At 37.0% G+C, this 22,474-nt stretch overlaps 2 protein-coding genes across 8 annotated transcripts in view; one reads left to right on the top strand and one right to left on the bottom strand.

Annotated features, from left to right (window-relative positions):
• The window catches only part of CEP89 (centrosomal protein 89), a 43,091-nt gene extending 24,294 nt beyond the window's left edge, over window positions 1–18,797 (bottom strand). For 2 of the 4 annotated variants that reach the window (XR_012652190.1, XM_075040088.1), the window contains exons 1-15: window positions 18,655–18,797; window positions 16,993–17,099; window positions 15,569–15,724; window positions 14,888–15,089; window positions 13,650–13,755; window positions 12,022–12,053; window positions 10,712–10,766; window positions 9,085–9,303; window positions 8,558–8,700; window positions 8,143–8,193; window positions 6,979–7,062; window positions 5,919–6,026; window positions 3,109–3,220; window positions 1,421–1,601; window positions 320–487 (exon numbers count right to left, since the gene is read on the bottom strand). Coding sequence is in view for 3 of the 4 variants with exons in the window: in XM_075040088.1 (XP_074896189.1) it covers window positions 320–487; window positions 1,421–1,601; window positions 3,109–3,220; window positions 5,919–6,026; window positions 6,979–7,062; window positions 8,143–8,193; window positions 8,558–8,700; window positions 9,085–9,303; window positions 10,712–10,766; window positions 12,022–12,053; window positions 13,650–13,755; window positions 14,888–15,089; window positions 15,569–15,724; window positions 16,993–17,099; window positions 18,655–18,693 (1,763 nt within the window). In the remaining variant the exon portion in view is untranslated. The remainder of the gene's footprint in view (window positions 1–319; window positions 488–1,420; window positions 1,602–3,108; window positions 3,221–5,918; window positions 6,027–6,978; window positions 7,063–8,142; window positions 8,194–8,557; window positions 8,701–9,084; window positions 9,304–10,711; window positions 10,767–12,021; window positions 12,054–13,649; window positions 13,756–14,887; window positions 15,090–15,568; window positions 15,725–16,992; window positions 17,100–18,654) is intronic. The other 2 variants (XM_075040090.1, XM_075040089.1) reach the window with 2 other exon arrangements.
• A 159-nt stretch (window positions 18,798–18,956) lies between these two features.
• On the top strand, window positions 18,957–22,372 carry FAAP24 (FA core complex associated protein 24). 4 transcript variants are annotated; one of them, XM_075040085.1, is made up of 6 exons: window positions 18,975–19,139; window positions 19,334–19,490; window positions 19,766–19,917; window positions 20,572–20,711; window positions 21,011–21,163; window positions 21,808–22,372. In XM_075040085.1, the coding sequence occupies exons 3-6, from the start codon at window positions 19,806–19,808 to the stop codon at window positions 22,048–22,050; spliced, it is 648 nt and encodes a 215-aa protein (XP_074896186.1). In that variant the 5' UTR covers window positions 18,975–19,139; window positions 19,334–19,490; window positions 19,766–19,805; the 3' UTR covers window positions 22,051–22,372. The 4 variants fall into 4 exon arrangements, with proteins under 4 accessions (XP_074896185.1, XP_074896187.1, XP_074896186.1 ...); XM_075040084.1 differs by lacking the exon at window positions 19,334–19,490 and having other exon boundaries at window positions 18,957–19,139; XM_075040086.1 differs by lacking the exon at window positions 19,334–19,490 and having other exon boundaries at window positions 18,964–19,099.
• Window positions 22,373–22,474: the final 102 nt, after the last annotated feature.

Genomic DNA, 22,474 nt, shown 5'->3' with positions numbered 1-22,474 from the left:
TCTGCAAATAGTGTAAGACCCTATCTATCAGGTGAGTAAACAAATGATTAATTGCTACAGCTAACTACTAGCATTAAAGATATATTCTTAATTTGCATGTAGACATAGAAAAGTGTGCATGAAAACATCTAAAGCCTAGCAAAGTTACTTGACAACCAGGCCTTTAGATGTGACAAAGATGTGTTTGGGAAACATGTTTTTTCTGTAATAAGTAGAAACTACATACTGTGGGATGTCAGACAATGTTTTTACAGCTATTTCTCCTGTTGTTTTAGAAATACAAGTATTTCTATATAAGAAAATAAGAATGTGATATGACCTGTTTGTCTTTTGTGTCATTTCCATCTCAGTTTCCAGGATCTTGTTATCAGCCATGAAGTTATTTTTCTCTAAAAGCAGTTTCTTGTTTTGAGCTTGCAGTGATGCTATCTTTCCCATTAGATCTTCCACCTCACAGCGCTTTTTCTCCTGCTCCTGTTGTAAATGGCTGCAAAAACCAACACCATAGAACAGACATCATGTATGAACCTACTTCACTAAAAAGCTGAGTTACAGTAAGATACCTATGTTGAAGGTATGAAAAAGATACATTGAGAATGCTTAATGTTCAGTGGTGACATCAAAGAGAGGTATTACAATCTCATGACATATCAAATCACGAATGAAGCATAATACAAACAAAATTCTTCAAGTAATTCATCCTGACTGCACTTGAAATAGAATTTAAATTACAAAGATACCCTATGTAGAGCAAATGTATTCCCTTCCTAATTTTTTTTTTCCAAAGAAATTACTAGCAGTGCCAAAAAACAAGGTCTGAGAACTTCTCAGGAAGGCACTGTACCAAGAAACAGTAACTTGCACTATGCTAAGGCTTGAAAACAAAGAAATTTACAGAATGTCTTTAGAAAAAACATTACAGACTATGCTGCATGACAGCACTTTTCTGTTGTGCTGTTTTGTTATTTCCATATTGTAAAGACTGAGGAAACTTAGCATTTTTAGTTCAGAATTTCAGGATCCTTTAGATAGTTTCCCAAAGATGGGAACAAAACAATGAGAACATTTTATATACAGTGTTGATAGAAGTAAACAGATTTGACAAAAATGATATTTTTAATGCCTGATCTTCACTATTTAAAAAGGTACATTTAGCAGTACATTTCTACTCTACAGTAGAAACACTTCTACCAATGTCTCTAGATCTGGGATTTCCTTCCGTAATTTTAATTGTCTGTAAAAAGCGAGACAGTATTTTTGAAATATTTCCTTAACTTTCTTCGCACTTTGGTAGTTACCTTCCTAGATTACCAGCATAAGTTTCCACTCACCTCCTACCTACAGAGTGATGCGTATGCAGATCTGTTCCTGTGAATGCTTTGCAGAATTGTTTCTCTGTGCACCATATGTAAACTCATACCTTTTTAAATCATTCACCAAAGCAAAGTGCTCCTCTGCTGCTATTCTGCTATCCAGTTTGGCTTTCAGCTCTTCACAAGTAGAACGCAAAGCTTCCAACTGTTTCTGGTACTCTGCTATCTCTTCTTCTTGACTCTGTTTCTTATCTTCTAAGATTATTATCTGTTTGGTCAATTTTGAAGCTTTTGGGAAGAAAAAAAGAAACAAGTGGGTACAGCAGAACTAATTCAATCACCTAGTGAAACTCCAACTAAACCACTAATATGTTAATTCTTAGGTGTTCATAGCATTATGTAACAGTGGATTTGTCAGTTTGTTTTGTTTTTTAACAGTCTGGATTCCGCCCCCCGCCCAAGCAGTTTGTTTTGGAAAAGTGCCAAAACGTCAAGACTGCTTCTTCTAAGGACTATAAGCTATTTGCGTATTGAAACACCATTTTAGTCTGAAAAATCCTCTAATTCAGATTTTACTAACTCAGGAAAAGAACCTAAAATGGAACATGACTTTTGTAGCCTAGTAGATAGGGCACACATCTAGAGACTGCCCAGTTTCTGTTCACTGATCTCCAAGTTTTTCCTGTAGTATGTATTTCCATCACTGGATACACTGCCAAAACAGTTGTAGGAACTGAATGAAAGATCAGGGCTCTTGTTTCCTTGTGAGAACTCCAGCAATAGATAGCAAAATCTGTCAGTGTTTACCAGGGATGTTCTGACAACTCATATCAGATCAAGCTATTTTGAGATTTGGAAAGAGGAACTTCTGATTTTGGGGTATTGTCTGGCCTTTGGTCTTGGGTATGATGAGTTGTTATCTTCTAAATACAGATGGATATACAGAGATAAAACTCTAAACAAGAAGCTCAGAAACTTTAAAAGCAGAAAGGAAAGTATTTATGGAATTAGGCAGCTGATGAATAGAAAAATTTCAGAATTGGAGTTTTGCTATATAGGTTCACTTAAGGAAACTGTTCTCATCAGTGACTTATGTTAATCATGCACAATTAAAAATTTACAGAACATCCTAATCTGTGAATTAAGATTCAATTTTGCTTTTTAAACTTCACTAAGAAATCTTACTTTCAGTTTTGGGATTTTAAACTATAACATGCTTGTTCTCTTTCTAATATCCAGTCAGAAGGCTATTAACAAGAAATATCCAGAGGAATCTACCGACACAAAAAATAACTATCAGCAGAAGAATTAATCTTGGTCAAGAAATAATATTTACAGACGAGACAAGGAGTATCAAGTTGGTTACAAAGCAGAAAATTAAAAGCCCCTACAAATTCTGAACTGAACATTTAAATAAGCAAATAATACCTCACAAGTACCAAACAGTAAAGTTCAATGTGGTCTTAAATTATGAAAATAAGTGTACTGCTGTTTAACAGTTGTCACTTCTTCAGAGGAAGCAAGCCAAAGTGGAGTATGCTGTATAGTGTCAATAGGTGATACTGACATTTCTTTTCAGTATCAGCTGACATCCAGAGCTTGCTCTCATATTAGTGTTACCTGCATTCAGCAATGCTTTGTAGGCATATACGAAGTTGCAAAAAAACCCCCAAACCAAAAACCCAAAAAACGCACCAAAACAAACAAACAAAAAAACACCAAAAAAACCCCCACAAACAAACCTGCAGTACCATCTCTGGTGTAGTTCAAATGATTAGCAACTCAAGCACTTTACCTTCTTGAACATGCTGTCTGTGACTATCTTTTGCTTTAGCTTGTTGAATTTCAAGTTGCTCCATCAACAATCCGTTTTCTTCCAAGACCAGCTTGGCCTGAGTTTGCAGTTGCTGCCTGCAATGACAACCGGCTTATAAATAAAATATAATACAAATATTAACTTATGTCCAAAGAAAAAACACAACTGACTTCCAACAGTGTAAACTTATAAATCGTATTTGAACTTAAAAAAAAAAAAATTAAAAAAATTAAAAACACTCTTTGAAAGCAATGTCAGGACCCAAGGTAAGCTTATTAGAGACATGAACTCACAAGCCTCAAAATGTAAATTATTTTAAATGTTTAAAATCTTTGACTAACTAAAGCAAAAATTGCCTATAGAAAGAAGGAAGAACATATATGTGTGAATTAGAATCGCAGCATTATAGAATGGTTGAGGTTGGAAAGGACCTCCGGAGGTCATCTGGTCCACCCCCCCCTGCTCAAGCAGGGCACCTAGAGCCAGCTGCTCACAACCATGTCCATGTGGCTTTTGAGTATCTTTAGGGATTGAGTCTCCACAGCCTCTCTGGACAGCTTTTTGCAGTGCTCACAGTGAAAAACTGTTTCCTTATGTTCAGAGGGAACCTCCTGTGGTTCGGTTTGTGCCCACCACCTCTTGTCGTGTCATAGGGCACCACTGAAAAGAGCCTGGCTCTGTCTTTACGCTCTCCCCCTATACAGTGATAAGATCCCCCCTGAGCCTCCTCTTTTCTAGGCGAAATAGTCCCAGCTCGCTCAAACTTTTCTCATATGAGGAAATTAAAGCTACATAATGGTGCTAGATGACTTGGAGACAGCTATGTAAATAGTAACTGAACCAAATCAGTTTTCAAAACACGCGATAAATTCTTGGATACAATTTGGATTTACTTGGCTTTGGCTCTGGAAAAATACTGCCAGTGTGTTCTATGGGCCTGTAAAGAAGATGGGAGTTTAAACTGAACTATCCTGAGCAGAGAACTTAACAGTCTGCTTTATAGCTAGTATTAATTAAGCTTTCAAGAAAACCAATCCCAGTCTTTCTGATGTTAACAAAAGCTTAAGAAAGTATTTGCTATTCGAATAACAGCTTAAAAAGTTGAGAAGCATTAACCAGAATGCAAGTAGAAATACAGTACGAGCGTCAGATGATATCAAATGAATTTAAACTCAAGAGTTGTCATCAATCAGCAAAAGTAGCCTAAACCCAAACAAAGTATAGCAAAATAGATTGTTACCAAGGATTTCTGATGACAGTAACTAACACAACGTATATCTACTTTGTTCATGTGTGACCTGACCTAGATAAAAATGCACCCTATTATATATAGATCTAGATAGGGACAATTCCCCCTACCATCAAATGATATTCTGACTAAAATTTAAGCTGAACTATACAGCTAACGATTGTTGTCTGGCAGCTGAAAAATATAGTCTTAAACAGTCTACCCTGAAGATTTTTGCAAACACAGAAATGGAAGTCAGCTTATACTTGTATCCATGGAAACCTCTGTGCACAGGTATTTGTAAGTTTAACCGACTAATTTACTGTGAAATTTACTGCAGTGAGCATACAAGAAGGAAGCAAATGCACATCAGCCATTTACAAATCGGTTAACAGCTAAGATAGAGCTTATATTGTTTAACCACTTAAGACTCTGCATGTTTTCATCTGAATGGATAAATATGAAATGAAAACTGAATGATAAAATACATTCATTATTTGTGACAGGAAGGTCAGTGTTGATGTAAGATGATAAGCATTACCAGTTGAAAGAAACAATGGAAGTTTTTTTTCCCATCAAAACTATCTAGGCTGGAGTTAAGGTTGAGAAAATGGATTGTGAATCTTACTGGACAAGTCTTTGAAGTATAACAATTTTAAACAAAGAACAAAATAATTTTTTCCAGGTAAAACTGCAACTTTCAAATTGATGTCACTAAGATCATATTTCATCAACAGGTTTAGGCATAAGGAACATCTCCCATACTGCCAAGCTACATCCTTACCCTCAGCGATGCCTGGCACTATGAGGCTATGTTGTGAAACAAAATTTTAAAAATTGCTACAAAAGGGGTGATTAGGTTGATCAAGACCAACTCCTTTATGTGCCTGACAGTACATCCCCATGAGCAGTTACATCAATATAAACAAAGGAGCAATGCACTGCAACATCGAGTGCGAAGAAGCCACTGACGGTACACACCAAAAGCTTGGTAAGGTGGTATTGCTGACATCCCTGCCTTGCTGAACCCCAGCCTTCAAAACAGCTCCCAGACAGAGACTATAGACAGCCTCAAACAGCTCAGAGACATACAAACTTCTCTCATTCATTTGCAGAGAGGCAAAATAAAAAGCAAAGGTGTTAAAAGTCCAGAAATTCTTAAGAAGCTGAAACACCTCTATAAAGAGTGTTCTGGAATTTGTGGACAGTATATAAGCATCCAAACATAAAATATACAGATTATTTTATTAAAGCACCAAAAAAGACTTTGATACCTTTATAATAACCTACTTAACCAAATCTATGCAGAAACTAAACACTATTACATGGGCTTCAGGTGCAAAACTGCACATTCACTATTTAATCTTTACCGCAGAATTATTTCAGGCATTGCAGATGAGCATTGTTCCAACAAGACATAACCATGACCCTATTAACTCTTCAGAAAAACTTAATTTGCTTGAGGGGAACACAATTTTTCCTTAAGATCTGTAATCTTAAGAGTTTGCATGCAACAAGCAAAATAATGAGTAGCTTTTAAATCAATTTCTAGTAATATAACTTGCCATTCTGCAGGGGTAATAAAGTTATTTTTATTTAATTGCTCATGGAGGTCTTCATTCTCCTTCACCAACTCTTCAACTCGTAGTTTAAAATTCTTCATATCCTCCTGGAAGACAAAGGACTCCACATAAAATTCTTTAGAGCCAAGTATTTTGTTTTAATTTTTACATCAACAAAAACTTTTATAAATATACATGCCTGGGTGCCTTCTAATTCTTCTGTTAACAGCGTGTTATCTCACTACACACTAATCTTTAATTCAGATGTGCATACCTGACTTCAAAATTGCTTCATCAATCTAGTAATATTTGATTTAAAATAATATAAGTATTTGAATTGTGCCACATTTTTGCCAAGTGTCATTTGAATTAAGCAAGTTGTAGATCCTTAAAATATGGATTTAAAAAACTTAATTCTGGAAATTACTAGATGATACTACACATTTTCAGTATGAATGGCATGAATTTGAATATGGTAGGATAATACAGTGAATTTACAGTAATATAAATCCCTCGGTGTTCTCTGCTCATTTTATAGATTAATTTTTTGAAGGAAATAAATTATTTTGAAAAGCTATGGCAGTTCTATTCTGAAGCAAATCACCTTTTTTTCAAAGATTCATTGACAAAAAAATACTTCTGACGAGCAAAAAGAGTACCCATTCCTTAATACCCATTCCTTAAATATCTAGAAATAAATATTCTTCTACCACAAAATCCACAGGCCTGTAACTGGAGGAGTAGCTATACAGGGCACTGAATCCCCATTATGAATGACAATAGTAAATTCTTTCTACTGCTGTGTTCATGGTTTACTCTATTCAGAGAGCACAATTCTTGTACATCTCACTGTAGTGCCTGCTTCTACATCTGAACAGGCTGACAAAAAGCAAGCAAGCCAAGCAGGATAAGATAGCACAATAACTATGCATGGAAAAGTAAAACGAAGTCACTTTTTAATTTTAGGCAGAAAACACCTTTGACAAATCCCTTTAAAAAAAATCCAGTAACTTATTTCTGCTTTAGTGTAGAAGTATATTTCTTTAAATGGCAACTTGCCTCATGTTCAAGATTTAAATCTTCCTTTTCTCTTATTCTATCTTCATATGCCAACAGAAGAGGTGACAAATACTTCATATCCAACTTTAAAAAAAAATCCATATAAATCAATTGCAAACCACAATCTCATCAATATTTTTTACTTCTGCTATATATTCTTAATTTTAAAAACTATTAAGGGTTTTTTTATATGCCTTGCAGACAAAAGTGCAGGACTTACACAAGCACACAGACCATCATATGCAAAATGATGCTGCAGAATCACTTAACAGCACCACTTCAGGAGTAAGCTTTGGGAAGGACAAGACTGGATGCTATACTTGAACACTTCACTAAAAAGCAGCTATTGCTTAGCAGTGTATGTAACACAGCAGAATGTGGATGCAAATGAATATGAAACCAAACTGGAACACTACAGTGAACATGGTTAATAATAATCAAATTTAGTCCAGATTCATTAGTAAGTGGGAAAGGAATTTTTACACTCTCAAACCTGCATCTTTAAAACTAAACACATACATATGTGATTCTTGGATATTATAGCTAGAAAAACAGCAGAAGGAGGACTTTCCTATTTCTGTATAGTTCTGAATAACAGTGAGGAAGGAAAATTTAAGAACTGATTAGCATTTCAAGCAGAAATTGTTTCACATACTACAAATGCATTCAATTTCACAAACTATTTGACTTATCCTTGTCAGAAGTTCATAGGCTACTAGTAGACCCATGACCACTCCTACCATCAGAATCACTGAAATATGCTATTTTCTTTTAGTATCATCTTAAAAATAATCACAACAGAAGATTAACAATTAAGCAACAGACCTTGAAGCAAACTACATGCTAGGCAATACTAAGTGAAGACGGAATTTATGATTCTCAGGGTAACGGTACTTCTACTTAATTTGCATTCAGTAGTTCAAAGCTGGTGATTTTATGCAGTCTGTAGCTTACTGTAAATTCAACTGGAGCTGCACACATTCATTGCAAAGTTCTGCCCTACATCTTTTTATGCAACAAACATAAATGTTTATAATATTCTAGTATGTGATAGTTCAGCAGAGTAACTAAATAATATCCTGAATATTTTGGTTCCAGTAAAGAAATTTTACTACTTTACTTATAAAGGAATGAACAGATAAGTGAAAATATTATTTTACTTACCAGCCATGGTGGTGGTGGTCCTTTCATGGGTAAACTTTTCAGTTTTAGATGCTAAAGTAGATTTTTTAAAAGATACTGAAATTATTTCCTGCTTTTTGAAGCACCAGCCACTGTTTACTGCACTCACATCTGTTAACCCAAACAAGCCTATGTTTCTAATTACATGTGTTGCATATGTAACACACACCCAACAAAGTCAGCAAAACTGGAAGTTCAATATCTTACTAATACGGGAGAAAGTGTAAATTCTTAAAGTTAGACTTAACGATAAATGCTTATTTTAAATTTCAGAAAAAGGCTATGCCATTTGTAAACTGTGGTGAATTTGGAGAAGATAGTCTTAAAAACTCAAAAGTTGAATGAAAGGATAATAGGACATTTCAGTACAAACTTCCTTTATAACCAAGATTCTCACCTCTTCTTGGGACAATGGCCTGAATTTAGTTTGATAGCGACTTAATTCTACATTTAAACGATGGACCGTCATTTTCAAAGCATCATTTTCATCTACCAGTTCTTGTGCTTGTTGTCTGAGAAAAAGTAATTCTGTAGCCTCCTCTATTAAAACAAATGTCCAACAAGAAAGTTCAATCAAAATTCAAGAAATGTTCACAATAATTTGTTAACTGTAAGGAAAAAAAAAATCTCAATAAGCTAGAATCATAAGAGAACTTCTCTCAAAATACGGTAATGGAATAATCCCATGAAGAATTACTAACAAAAAAACATTAAATTTCAAAAAACTAAGTAAGTTTTTTTCATGATCATGTAAGATTTCCTTGACAAAATTTCTACAAATGTAGAAAATAGTGTTCAGAAACTACTTCTGCACAGATACTTGCTCAAATCAATGAGTGGAAACCTCCTACTGTAGGAATAGGTTGTAAGAAATCAGAAAAATTAAACAAGATGACTACAGACTAGCTTATATGTTTCTCCCACCTTCTCTATGTGCCTTCTCTGCAGCTTCTTTAAGTCTTCTGTTTTCTTGTTCTAGTCTCTTCAGCTTTAATTGCTGTTCCTCCATTTGCTGTTTTGTTCCCTCAAATTGTTGGACCATAGCCTGGTATGCCTTGTTCAGAGACCAGTTTTCTTGTTTTAGTTCTCTGAACTTTTCTTTAGTCATATTTTCCCATGCTTGCCTTGCCCGAATAGACATATCTGTAATGCCAGAGTTCAATGTATTTAAATGGTATTCAGACTTGAATACGAGTTTCAGCAAATTATAATTCATTTTTTCTAATATTAGCATTATGTACGAGTGATACTTTATAAATCAGCTCAGGGCTCCCAAAAGGTAAGGCTAGAGAGAATGAAAAAAGTGGATTTGGAAAGAGAGCTATAGTGGACTGGCTGCAAGTTCCCATCTTTTCTCTCAAGACACTGAAAACATGCCTTCCTTAAAGGGAAAAGAAAGCGTCAGCAGATCTCCCTCTCCCTGGCATCAGTGACTAGAGAGGCGAGACAGCAATATCCACTGCAATAAGCAAAGTGTATGTGCCCTGCATGGACTAGTCAGTCCTCTTGACCCCACCTTATTTTAATCACCTATGTAATGAAAGCTTTCCCCTCCTTCCCACTGAACAGGCTTCAATGATCTGTTACTGAATAGAAGTTACTTAATAATCCTTATAGAAGTAAAATTTTAGATCATCTGCAAAATCATGGATATATTGTTGCATCAGTAATAATGGATCACACTTTCAAATTTTTCTTTTCATCTGTATGGGCTAAACAGCTTACCTATTAAAATGAAGGCTGAGGTTTTACCCTTACTGTCAGACTCTTAAGAGCCAGCATAATGTAATAGCATACAGGCATGAATATAACTTAGTACAGAACAGTTCCTTAGTACAGGAAACCACGACAAGGATGTATGAAACCCAAGAACTGGTTTTGAAATACAGAGCTATCTCTTGTTATTGATGACATATAACAGCTTCACATGTTCAGTAATATTTCAGGCACTTATGGTCACTGTTATCTTCCTGTGAGAAGGCATAAGATTCTTGGACAGCATAGAAATACACAAAACCCCATGAACTTGTGATAGGCACACATCCCATCCACGTGACACACAAGTTCAGAGGTGCTGTGCCTGGAATTGTTACATGGATGCAATAACATACAAATAAGGCACTAGCTGAAGGTAGACCATGTATCTTGTATCACTTGTATGTTTACCACTTCAGCTGTGATGGGTGACATTAATAATGGTGACATCCTGTAGTGTAGATGAAACTTAAGGGATTGGAGACTTCCAGTACGACTTTTAATTTGATTACATCATTTCACCATCACTTACTTAAGACTTCAAAAGTCACTCAGATTGAAAAATAGAAACAAGTCTAAAACACCTAATATAAAAAGCCTAGAACTATTGTTTTTATACATATCACAGAGCACTAGCACTTTCTCATCTCCTGTACATGAGAAATGCATTTTCCTGCTTGTATTCTCTAAGCCCAATTCGCTGGGGGGGTGAGGGGGGTGGGCTGGTATTTTTTAATATATATGCATATTATTAAAGTGAAGATGTGTAGTAAAGTCATAGAAAAATCAGAAGTACCTGGGGATGGCGGAGGCTTTTCACGTATCAGATTTTGAGCTAATGATTTTTCTTCCTAGCAGAGAAATAAAAAATGAGACAATTGGCTTTAACAGTTATCCTTTCTGAAGTACTCTGAACAGCATCACTGTTGGAGAACTTAAGAAACAGAACTTTGAAGCAGTTTCTTTTCTTTTATATCAACAAAATTTAAGGTTGGATTATATACAATATACAACTTGTCATTTACCCATCTTGACATATTTTTGTCACTTATCACTGCCATCAGTCACCTGTGGACACTTGAAACTCTTAATATTTTCTTTAGTTGTCAGAGATGTACAGTTCACAAAACAATTTTATGGATGACATAAAGGTTACATAAACATGAAGCTTCTTGACCAAACAGGATAGATATTGCTCCCACTTGTTAGTCTGTATAAAGTAAGACTTTAGAATAGTCAGTTATGATATGAATTGTCAGTCCCTAACTGGGAATCAGCAAATAAATTAAAATGTAAAGTGTTCTTCAACAAAGTTGAAGAAATTTGTTCTCCCTTTGCTGGTAAAAAAAACCCAGTACCTATTTTTACATTTTCAGAAGGTTCTTTCATCAGGAAAGAACTACAAGCTGAATTTACACTAATGTATTTCCTTGAGGTGAACATGATCGATATACAAACCTTCTCCACATTTTTATGAAACAGCAGTGAAGTTCTGCAAGGATATGATGCCATGTAATTTAACATACCAAGACACTGATGACTAAACGAGTCAAAACTCATGAACAATTTCAAAAGAAAATATATGTCATCAAGAACTTGAAGAAAAAAAGTGATGTTAACAATAGAAGAACTGACCATTTTTGTAAATAATACTCCAGCAAGTTGATCTGAGAAACTAAACTTTTGGGTATTCTTTTTCAAGCTTATGAAAGCAGTCAGATGGGCCCAGCTGGAAAACTAGATAAAAGTCTGGTGAAGCCAGGCTCAGAATTTGAAAATTATCAGTAAGAGCTATCTCTTGCTATAACATGATGTCTCCCACTCTCAGTTTCTTTCTTTCGCATGAGGAACAACAGAAGATATATTAAAAAAAAACCACACACAACAAACCACACAAACCGCCAAAGAAACCCCACCCCAACTTTTGTATGGCCTATTTACCTATATAGTCATATTTTTTCAAAAGGAATGATTAGCCATTCTTGTACTCCAAAAAGGATTCCCTAGTGGCAGTAAGTATTCTTTTAAGTGACTGTAAACTATCAGCAATTTATAACACCCTTTTTTCCAAAATGCATCACAAGTCAACTTTCATACAAGTCTTACCTTTAAATTCAAGCCAAGATGTTGGTCTTCTGCTAAAGAAAAACAGATCTTTCAGTCAAATAAAAACAAAAGTATCTGTAAGTCCATAAACTGTAAGGGTTCATATGTTCATGTAAGCACACATATTATATACTGCAAATAAATGTAAGAAAGTCCTCCCAAAACCACAAATCAGATCACTATCTTTCCATTATCTCTTTCACAGTGTATCAGGATACTGATATGAGGCCTTACTTTACCTCACATTGTATAGATGCAACTATGGAAGAAATTAAGCTGTATTTTTGTCTTCCACTATTATTTTAGAATTTGACTAAAGGACAAATGAAATATTTTCACTGATTTTACTGGGCTTGAATCCTGTTGCATCTCTGAACAAGGCAAGTGCAAATCTGACCGCTTCCAAGATCTGTAGCACTTACTATGTAGAAGAGGGATTAGAAACGGTTTATATATCCTATTCTTTTCAGTTTAACACATCCACTTCCCAAATGGTTTTATCAAGGCAACCCATTCTTTCTGGATATTGTTCTCTATAAAGCTTTTCAAATAACTCTACTGAAATAATATTGAAACAACACTGGGATCCAACATGAATAAAACTTAGAAAGACAAAGATTTTTCAAAATGGACTCAGTTCTGCTTCCTCTTTCCTATCCAATAGCTACCAGAGTGCTGCCATTCTCTGCATTTTGCAGCTCTGGAAAAAATTCTGATTTCCTGTTTTCCTGATTTTAAAATAATGGACAAGATAATTATGCAATAAAACTCCTATGCAGGTAGATTGGTCTTGCTCTCGTCATAATTTTTTCTGCACAATATTCTATTGTTCCAAGAAAATAGCTTAATGACAAGTCCAGTTATGAATGAAATGTCCCTGATCTAATGAAATTACTTATTGCAAAAAAATTATTTGTGAAGCTTAACAATTCAGAGCTTAGGGTGATAACCTGAGACTGATGATCATGTTCAGCTCTCTGTTCTGTCAGAACCTTCCTCTGTGACCTGATGGTCAGGCCCAGACCTTAAAAGACTGCAAGAATGATACAACTTCTGTAGAAAAGATAAACAATCCTAGTATCATGCCATTTGATTATAAAAAAAAAAAATTCTTACTGCTGATTTTCAGACATGATACTTTTTTATCCAAGAAAAGTGACTGATTAAAAATGTTTTCTTCTATCTCTTTAGCTTTTTTTTTTTTAACATTGATAGTTTCTACTTTTTTCCACTTTTTGAGCACAGTAACACTCCAATAGTTTCCAGAGTATAAACTGGATTGATTCTGGCACATATATCAACAGAATAGAGAATGACCATACTAGACAAAGAGTTCACAAAACTTTCTTCGCCCCACCAACCCTTTTTACACTGGCTGATAGCGGATGTTTAGGAGTTTCAGTTATACAGTGAATATAGACCAATCTTCCCTCTTTATGCAGATTTTTAGTTTTCTGTAACTACTAGAAATGGCTAAGTATTTAGTAGCATTTCTTTCATTGCCCTTCTTAAAAAAAAAAAAGGATTACATCACTATCATGTAGTATTAAATGTATTTTATTAAAAAATTATTTTTCCCATGGGTATTAAAAACATATGGCATTTTGACTTAAAATAAGTTTATTTACCTTCTATTTGCACATTTGATTCATCCACCAGCACCTGAAACTCAGTTTCCTGAGAAGGCACCTCTTTCTTGTCAGCATTAGTACTAGGAGATGGTGAAAACTCTTCCTATGTAAAAATAAGACAAGCCAATCTAAATCATGGTAACACTGTTAAAATAGCCCATGTCTCAATATCCGTATAAAACCTTTAGTGTACTAATGTCCCAGTCACAAATGACAAGACATCATTTTTTCATTTGTTTCAGGGCTCTGTGCAGATAAAATCTAAATCCTGCAGTGATCAACAAGAGGTAGGAAACTATTACTGTCATTTAGTTCACAGGGCAAATATTCCCTGTCACCTTTTTGAGTCACAAGAGTCTGTGAAATTATCCTACATTTGCTTGTTTGCTGTGTTGTATCTAAACTTGCTCTTAATAAAAGATCAACCATTTATCTACTGTATCACAGCACTGAGGGATTCATGAATAATTTTCAACATTGTCTGCTCTGTTTTTCCCCTGTTGACTGCATACCAGTGTCCCCCATATTCTACTCACTCCCTTTTTCCCTGCCCGCCCCCTTCTCTCTTCTTACTGACTACTATCTCTTCACCTGGGGTGTTTTCTGATTTCTTTCACAAACATACCATTTTATTGTCTCTTTACTACTCAGTTACTTCTTCCTGTTTGTTAAATTTTTGTTAAATTTTGGACTGGACTTTAAATGTGCCTCAGGAGTATTAAGCTGCTTATTGCTGGTTAAGACAACCCAAAACCATAACATAGAAAAATCCATTGGTCTTCAAAATAACAAAATAATTTATTTTGTTTGATACTGAATCTCTGTCTCTATATAGGTCTCTGCTCATTAGCACAATACTGAATCATTAACTAAGCTTTCACCATTTAAAAGGAAAGTTCCTAGTGCTTTTAACAAATAATGTACTATATAGGTATCACGCTCAACATAAAATACTGGACATTTTACAAGACTAAATTATACACAATAATTATACACAATACCAGTGTTTTCCTAATAAGAAAAGGCTCCTAATAATCAAAGATATGGAATCTGTGAGGATCAACAAACAAACCTAACTCGTGTAAGAGTAAATAAGCCACAAAAGGAAGCATGTGAAATAAAAATTGAATAAATCTCTGAAGAGTAAGAAGAGAATGAAAAGCCTTAGAAGTAATTAATATTTGCATTAACATATTAAAACACTGTAAAGGAAATAACACATTTGAAAATCCTACCTTTTTATTTTTGCAGGGAACAGCATAAATAGCATTGGTGCTAAAGCTTTCTCCCCTCTTCTCATTACTCTGACAGCTGGACTCTGCCTCTTTGTCAGCATCTGAAAGATAGGTATCCATGTCCTCATCTTCACGATAATTGCCTGATATTTCCAGGGACTGCACAGGAGATCTGTCACTACCATCAAGTTTCCAGTTGGGCCTGCAAGTAGAAAGCAGTTTAAAGCCTGTTTCAGTGTTGCTTACTCTTCCAAAAAAACCCCCAAAACACTAGTAAAGTAGAACCATCAGTCTTACAATATATACAAGTCCAGTCAGCCAACACAAATAGACATCTAAGCTTCTATTAGCTGCAAACAATGAATCTAGCCTATGCATATGCTTTAAAATAGATGATTAACACTGGAGCTACATTTTCTTCTCTATCTTAAAAAAAAATGCCAGATTAGAGATAGAACGTTGCTAATTCTACTGTACAATCCAAATCTCCCTCTCTGAAGACTGTATGCATGACATCACTTTACGAGAAAGGGAGTAAAGACTGTAGACACTTCAGACCCAGTTTAGGATGTGGTGAGAAAAAAAGTGGCTATAACAGCAGGATTTTTCTGTAACTCTTTGTTAAATTGCATCATTGAAAGATTCTATTTCTAGTATATCAAAACAGAGAGTATACACTACCCCATTCTGAGCTCTGTGACTGTCGCATATGGTTCAAAACATTCTTGTTCCACATAGGTGGAATCACTTTCAGAAAGTGATCGCTGCCGAGGCTGAGGAATAGCAACAGTGCGCCCCGTTAGTGTTGTTGCAAGGATAGCTGCGGCTAGAGCAGATCTGGAAGAAAACAGAATAAAGCAATGAAACAATACTGATGTTTTCTCTGTGCTCCATATTTTATATTTTTTTTCTATAGCAAAAGGTCTTCACTATTTAAGCAAAGCAAAAGGTTCACAGTTAACAAGCATAAACACCACTGAAAGTGCTAAGGGACTGGTTATAAACTATTAACTCCCAAAGTAAAGCGCAAAACTGCACAAGCTATCGTCGCACAGCTATCTAAGAGTAAAGTACAATACCTATCAGTTTTCCCAAATCACGTGCATGAAAATCATGGAATATACTAGGTTACATTCCCAAAATTTACATTGATAATTTACGGTACTTAGCATTTACTTTAGCCATAACAATACTACCTGGCATTGTGTTGAAAAAGTTTTCCACATTCTGCTATTTTGTCTCCTAGTTTCAATTATTCCCTACTCCGAACCTTTTACTGGTGACTCTGGAGCTGTTAACAAATGCTGGCACGTTGCAAACTAGGGCAAGCATAAGTAGATAGAAATGTCTATTTGTGGGATGCTGCAGAGTACATAGAAGGGTGAGATGAAGAGGAAAAAACAAGTAGGAACAAAGATTAAAGGAGAGAAACGGTGAGGACTGTAACAGGAATAACAAGAACTGTAGGTCAAAAAGGAAGAAGACACAAACTAGGATTAAGTAGGAATGTTACAGACACTAGAAAGACCATAGAAAACAACTAGAATTGAACTAAACACAGAGAAAATGTAAAAGAAAAACTGTAATAAACTACAAATGAAAAGAAAAATAAATTCGTATTTTCTCTTTGACTTGCCTATATAGCTAACTCAAATCCAATCCAACACAGTTTTACATGCCAGTTAAGTCCCTGCTTTTTTTAATATGCAATAAAATGGCATGTTAGTAATGTTTAATTTATGCTTTTCTCATGAGTTAAAATTTCCTGACTCACAGTACTAGTACTGCTATAGTCCTACACTCTGCTGTAGCAGCCAAATTAAAAATGGTCCTAACTTTAAATAGTCCATTTGTCTTTAATTGACTCAGATTTATAAGTTACATATTCATAATGGTTATTGTTCTAATTTTCTAGCATGCTTAGGAGTGGGAGAAAAATAGGTATCTTTAAAGTTCAAAGAAGGGAACTGCTCCAGTTAAAAAAATATTCTATTTATGAAGAGGTTTATGTAAATACTGCTGCAAGGACATGCAATTAGTCTAATCATGCTTTTCTAGTATGCTATTGTAGTTGATGAAGCAAAAAACCAAAACTCAAAACCTACCTGGGCCTTTCTGGAGAAGGGTTTGGACTACGAGGGGGAGGGGTGCGGGGAACTGCAGGTTTAGGAGCTATGGTAGCAGCAGGGACCAGGCCATGAGCTATATGTTTCTAAATAATTTAAAATAAAATTAGTTGACGATGACTTTAAGGATCACAATGAAAAAAAACACAAAATTGAACATGCACAAAAACTAACAATGCAAAATAATATAAAAAGGAAGAACAATTACATGCAATTAATGTAAATAGAAGACTTGAAATGGTTCCAAGTTTAACTTTTTAAGATGTATGAAGAGCTACTAATGAAGGTTAGAAATGTAATTTACGTAAGACCCATGAATGTAGGTTTTCTACCCACTCTATCACAGCCTGGAAAAACAGAATTTTAACTTACTCAATTCAAGTAGGTTTTTTTCCCTGCATATATACACAAGGAAAAAGGAGTACTAGAAATTAACTTTTTTCAAAATACTTGAACCCTGCTTCAGAGTAATAATATTAGTCCCTTTCCTGTAGAAAGAATCTGTCTGTCAGAAGTAATCCTCAGTCATAGCAGTATGAGATGGAAGAAAAAACTATCATTAAATAAGTCTTGCAGTTAAAGGTTCAACCTGAATTAAAAAAAAAAAATCCTAATGCATTTTTATCAGCAAATCCAACAATTTTTTCAAAAGGATAACACTAAATAACAGCTCAGTAAAACTGGGACCAGCGTTCCCTACAAAGAGTACTTTGAATGGAATCACATAATGGTTGAGGTTGGAAGGGAGCTCTGGAGATTGCCTAGTCCAAGTCCCTGCTCAAAGAAGGGTCAACTAGAGAGGACTGCTTGGGAAACTGTCTAGTTGGATTTTGAGTACCTCCGAATGTAGAGACTCCACAACCTCCCTGAGCAACCTGTTCCAGTGTTGTTCTCTAGGCATCAGAAAATACTATGTCATAATAAAGTCCATCACCTTCAGACATATGTTACTTTTCTATGGAGTAAACCAGGCTAAGTTTCTGCTATTTCTGCTACAGAATATTTTTTTTTTTTGCAATTATTCTTTAATTGTCTTCTCCAACAGGATAACAAACAGGTGAACTGGGAAATATTTCTGTCTTTACAGGAAGCTGTGACAAATAACTAAATGGTGCATTACAAAGACTGTCTTTTTACTTGGTCTTATCTTACAAATGCACTTCTCCCTAATTTTGGAAGTCTGTCTGGCATGCACCATTTTGTTTACTAAAGGCTGTTGGCTGTAGAGGTCTTACTATGATCACTGGGGAATACAGCTGAGGTAAAAGGATGCTGTCATCCCACAGTAAGAGTAAGACAACAACAGATCGTGGGAAGCGAGCGAGCTGCACTTCCACTCCGGGGGCTCCGGCCCCCGCCAGAACCCAGAGGCCTCCCTGGAGGGGGAGGGCGCCAGGACTGAGGGAAAGGAGAGCACCAGAGCCCGGCCTCCGGACACCTTCTTTTCTTTGCTTAGGGTTTATTTTTCTCCCCGCTTTTCACTTCAGTCGAACTGCTCACAGCGATCACCGGCGGCAGCCGCAGGGCGCGGCCGCCTTCCCTGGGGGCCTCCGCTCGTCCCGCCCGGGCACGGCCGCCCGCCTCCCCCGCAGACCCTGCTTCACGGGGACGGCGACCCGCCCTGGACGGAGCGATACTCACGAAGGGGCCCTTACGGCCTCTCCTGAAGCTAAACGCCATCGGGACCGGGTAGGGGACGGTCTCCACCGCCGCCTTCCTGACTTGCTTTCTCCCCGCTTAGGGACGCTTCCTCCCTCGCGACCCGCTGGTAACAACGGCGCGGCGGATTCGCTGCGGGTTCGCGCTCCCCCAATCAGCGCGCGCCTTACTCGCCTCTCCTCCGGCCTTAGCAACCTACCAGTGGCGAGGCCCGCCCCATCCGGCCTCCTCATTCGCTCACGGGCGGCAGAGCTCTCGCTTCCTATTTGCGGCCGCCGCTGTCAGCCAGGCGCGCGCTCCGAGGCGGGCTGTTCGTCTGGTAGTCGTGAGAGGACGCCTCTCCCGAGAGCCCGGCGGGGTTTCCTTCCCGGCTGGTCTCTGCTGTGTCCCCTGCGGCCTCCGGAGGAGCGGCTGCGACCCCCGAAAGGTCGGGGCGCCCGGGACGGAGCTCGGCCTCTCCTGGGCAGGTCAGCGGTGGGCCGGCGGCCGCCCTTGGGGCCGTCCCCTGCCTCTCTCAGAGCGGGCCCCCGGTGAGGGCTCGCTCTGGGCCGGCCTGCAGGAGGTGGCTCAGGGCGGTGGTGTTTGCGGCGGTACCGGTTCGTCTTTGGCTCTTCTCCTCGAATCGTGCCTTAGCCTCAAAGACTCCCGTTTCCCCCTACAGTCAGAACACCGCATAAAGCTGACAAACATGAAAATAATCTCTCGCAGCAGCTACCTTCTAATCTGTCTGGAAACTTCTGCGAGCTGAGGGGCTAGAGATGCCTTTGGAGACAGCTTTGTAATTGAAGCAGACTTTCTCCCAGCAAGGCATAGAAAAGGTGGTGTGGGTTTTTTTACAATCTGTGTGTCTTAATTCAGGTGTTTCAGATCGACTGGTAAAGTTGGGAGTGGAATTTGCAAGCCAACAGCCTGTATTTAAGTTAACAGAGTTGCTTACTGATTTTGATATGTTAACCATAACTGTAAGGTAGCTTCAGGGATAGTTAAGATAGTGTCTCTTACAGAGTATTACATCTTATAAATTTTAATAATAAAATTAAGTTTGAAACAGGATTATAAAATGTGTTAGTATCTCTTCCACATTTCTTTCTAGGGTGTAGCTGCTACTGAAGTAAAGATTTAAAGGAGGTCTCATGACAACGAAAGCAAATTTTCCTGTGACAGCAGGATCTATAGTTGTCCCTTATGGACATGTGATTGGAAATGAGAAGTGGAGAGGGTCAGAGATAGCCCAAAGGCTACAAGGTAAGCACAAACAAATTGGAAGAGGAAAAACAATTCAAGCAAAGCATTCCCCTGTATCACCCAGTATTGTTAAAATTGGCTGGCATATGCGTTACTGTCTGCCTGACTGGTCCCATATTTGTGGCACAGCCTATGTTAGCAGGCTGAAAATTCCTGCTTGTCTATCGTGTATCTGCGTGATCAGTTCTGTCATATTAACATAGTTGTTAAGCACAGTAGAGAAGAAGCAGAAGTATCTGCTTCTTGGGAACCACAGCAGTGGGGCTATTCTGAATATGCATCTCCACTGAAGTCCCTTCAATTTACACAGACACTAGGATTGTGCTATCATCTGTTGGCACGGCAAACTAAATTAAGATGAGCCTTTCAGAATAGCATGTGATGTTTTTGTTCAAGTCCAGAGTTTACTGAGAAGCTATAGCACTTTCAGATCTGTAATGTGGAAGTGCTATTAATTGGCATTACTAAAAGCATCGCACAGTACTTTGGATTGCTTGTACCAGTTTTGCTTAAAGAGCAGAAAGGCTTTTAAAGATTATGAAGTTTGTTGTCAAGTCACTAGAATTATTGACACATTAGGAAGGTTGTGCTGTGAAGTAATTATTAGTATATTTTTAACTACTGTATTTTTTCTTTTAACAATTTCATCTTAAGGGAAAATTAGACTCATCTTTGAAGATGACTTGGGACTTGTGGATTTTCATCTTTCAAACAGAACTTGCATTTTATATATTTCTGAAGCAGATCTGGTCGCAGGGGATGAATTCAAACGAAGATTGGTTCGGTTTAGAAATGTAAGTACTACATACAGAGAAAAGGAAAGGTATTTGTTTATTCTGTGCTTCCAAAAACATTCTTCTTGTGTTATTTTTAAATTCTAGTGGAGCTAAACTTTGTGATAACTTCTACCCAAAACCTGAAAAATGATGCAGCTGTGTAATAATGCTGTAATAAACCTCAGTACTGTTGCTGCAACTTCTATTCTTCCTCACACTTGCTTTCAGGCAGCTCACACTTGACAGAAATTTTCTCTGTTGCATTGCATCACCTTGTCATTACCAAGGTCTCTTCTTCTTTTTTCCTTTCAATACAGGTCAGCAGTCTTGGGGGAATTGTCATTGTGGAGAAAACCCAAATAAGTGATCAGTACTTCTTAGCAGTACAAAAGCTTGTTGTGCTAGAACTTGGAATGGTGTTGCTCCCCGTGGCAAATCAAGGAGAAGCTTCTCAACTTATTACTCAGCTAGTAAGTTTCTATGTTAGTAGACAAACGTTTATTAAAATATGGGACATGAGGAGAATCACCTGTTTTCCCATAATCATCACTCACTTCAGAAAGAATACCTGGGATCTTAAAGGAACACAACATATTTTGTTGTTTGTTTGAATGTAAGGAATAAATATCCAGCAACAGTAATATGGTAGTATAGTTCAGTGGAAAGAGGGCTCATATGAGAACAAAGTTGAAGAATAGGATACTGGACTTTTTTAATGTGATCTTGCACTGAGGTGCCACTGGATAGCATTAGGCAATCCTCACTGAAGTTCTCTGTCAAAACCAACTTGAGATTTTGCTTTGTCTCAGGATGGGGAAACTGTGTTCTTATGTTGTTTCTCTTTTCATTTATCCTTTCTCCGATTGCATCAAAAAGATGACAAAACAATTGTTTTAATTCATAGTTGGTATTAAGAAACTGTTGGTTTCCTAGTGAGACTTTGTGGATCTGCATCAAAACCCTTAATAAGGGCACACATTAAGGAGGGAGCTTATTTTTAAAACTTCCTCGTGATTGCATTGAACTCAATTTTGAGATAAAACTATTTTAAAAACCAAAAGCAGAGCTCCAGCAGAGGGCACTCAGTGTTACTTATGGTTTTGTTTTGCTTCAGGTCCGTGAACAAAGTAAGGATCACAACAGTAACCCCTTTCTTCGTAAACAGTGTTCACAGCTGGCAGAGTCATCAGTGTTTCGGACAGTACAACAAATTCCAGGAGTTGGGAAAACAAAAGCTCTGCTTTTACTGCAACAGTTTGGAAGCATCCACCGGCTTTGTAACACGTCTGTCAAAGAGCTTGAGCTAGTAGTTGGACAAACGGTAGCACAACAAATACACACTTTTTTATGTTCCTGACATGACACACATGTTTTGGAAAACAAAGACTTTTTGTTTGTTTCTTGTGAATTATAAAATTGTTTTTAATAATCGCATATTATGGTAATTTCTATAGTCCTAGTAACAAGTGGAGTGTGTTGATTAATTGCCTAGATATTACTCTGCTGCTGCTTCTTTACAGCTGTTCTGCTTATTGGGCTGTGAAAACTGTGTTTTGCATCTATCTTATCTTGTACAAAACACTGAAAGCTGTCTTTTTCAGCACTCAGAAAAAAAAATAAAATGGAAAAGCACTTTGCTTGCTTACTTTTGTCTTCCAGAAATAAACACTTCATTAATATCTGGCTGGTGTTATTTTCTCAGTAACTGGAAACGCGAGTTACAGTGCTTTAAAAAAGTTAGCATACATTGCTTTAGAGTAATATCTTTGATTTATAATTTT

The sequence above is a fragment of the Buteo buteo genome, chromosome 11 (assembly GCF_964188355.1).
Source record: "Buteo buteo chromosome 11, bButBut1.hap1.1, whole genome shotgun sequence".
NCBI classification, from domain to species: Eukaryota; Metazoa; Chordata; class Aves; order Accipitriformes; family Accipitridae; genus Buteo; species Buteo buteo.
The sequence above is the reverse complement of the archived record's forward strand: the minus strand, read 5'-3'. Positions and strand labels throughout refer to the sequence as shown.

Bases quoted from the DNA above. Each gene is read 5' to 3' on its own strand.
- FAAP24 (XM_075040084.1), top strand. From the start codon at position 19,806: ATGACAACGAAAGCAAATTTTCCTGTGACAGCAGGATCTATAGTTGTC. The intron at 19,918-20,571 runs GTAAGCACAAAC...TTTCATCTTAAG, and splicing joins GATAGCCCAAAGGCTACAAG to GGAAAATTAGACTCATCTTT. The intron at 20,712-21,010 runs GTAAGTACTACA...CTTTCAATACAG, and splicing joins GATTGGTTCGGTTTAGAAAT to GTCAGCAGTCTTGGGGGAAT.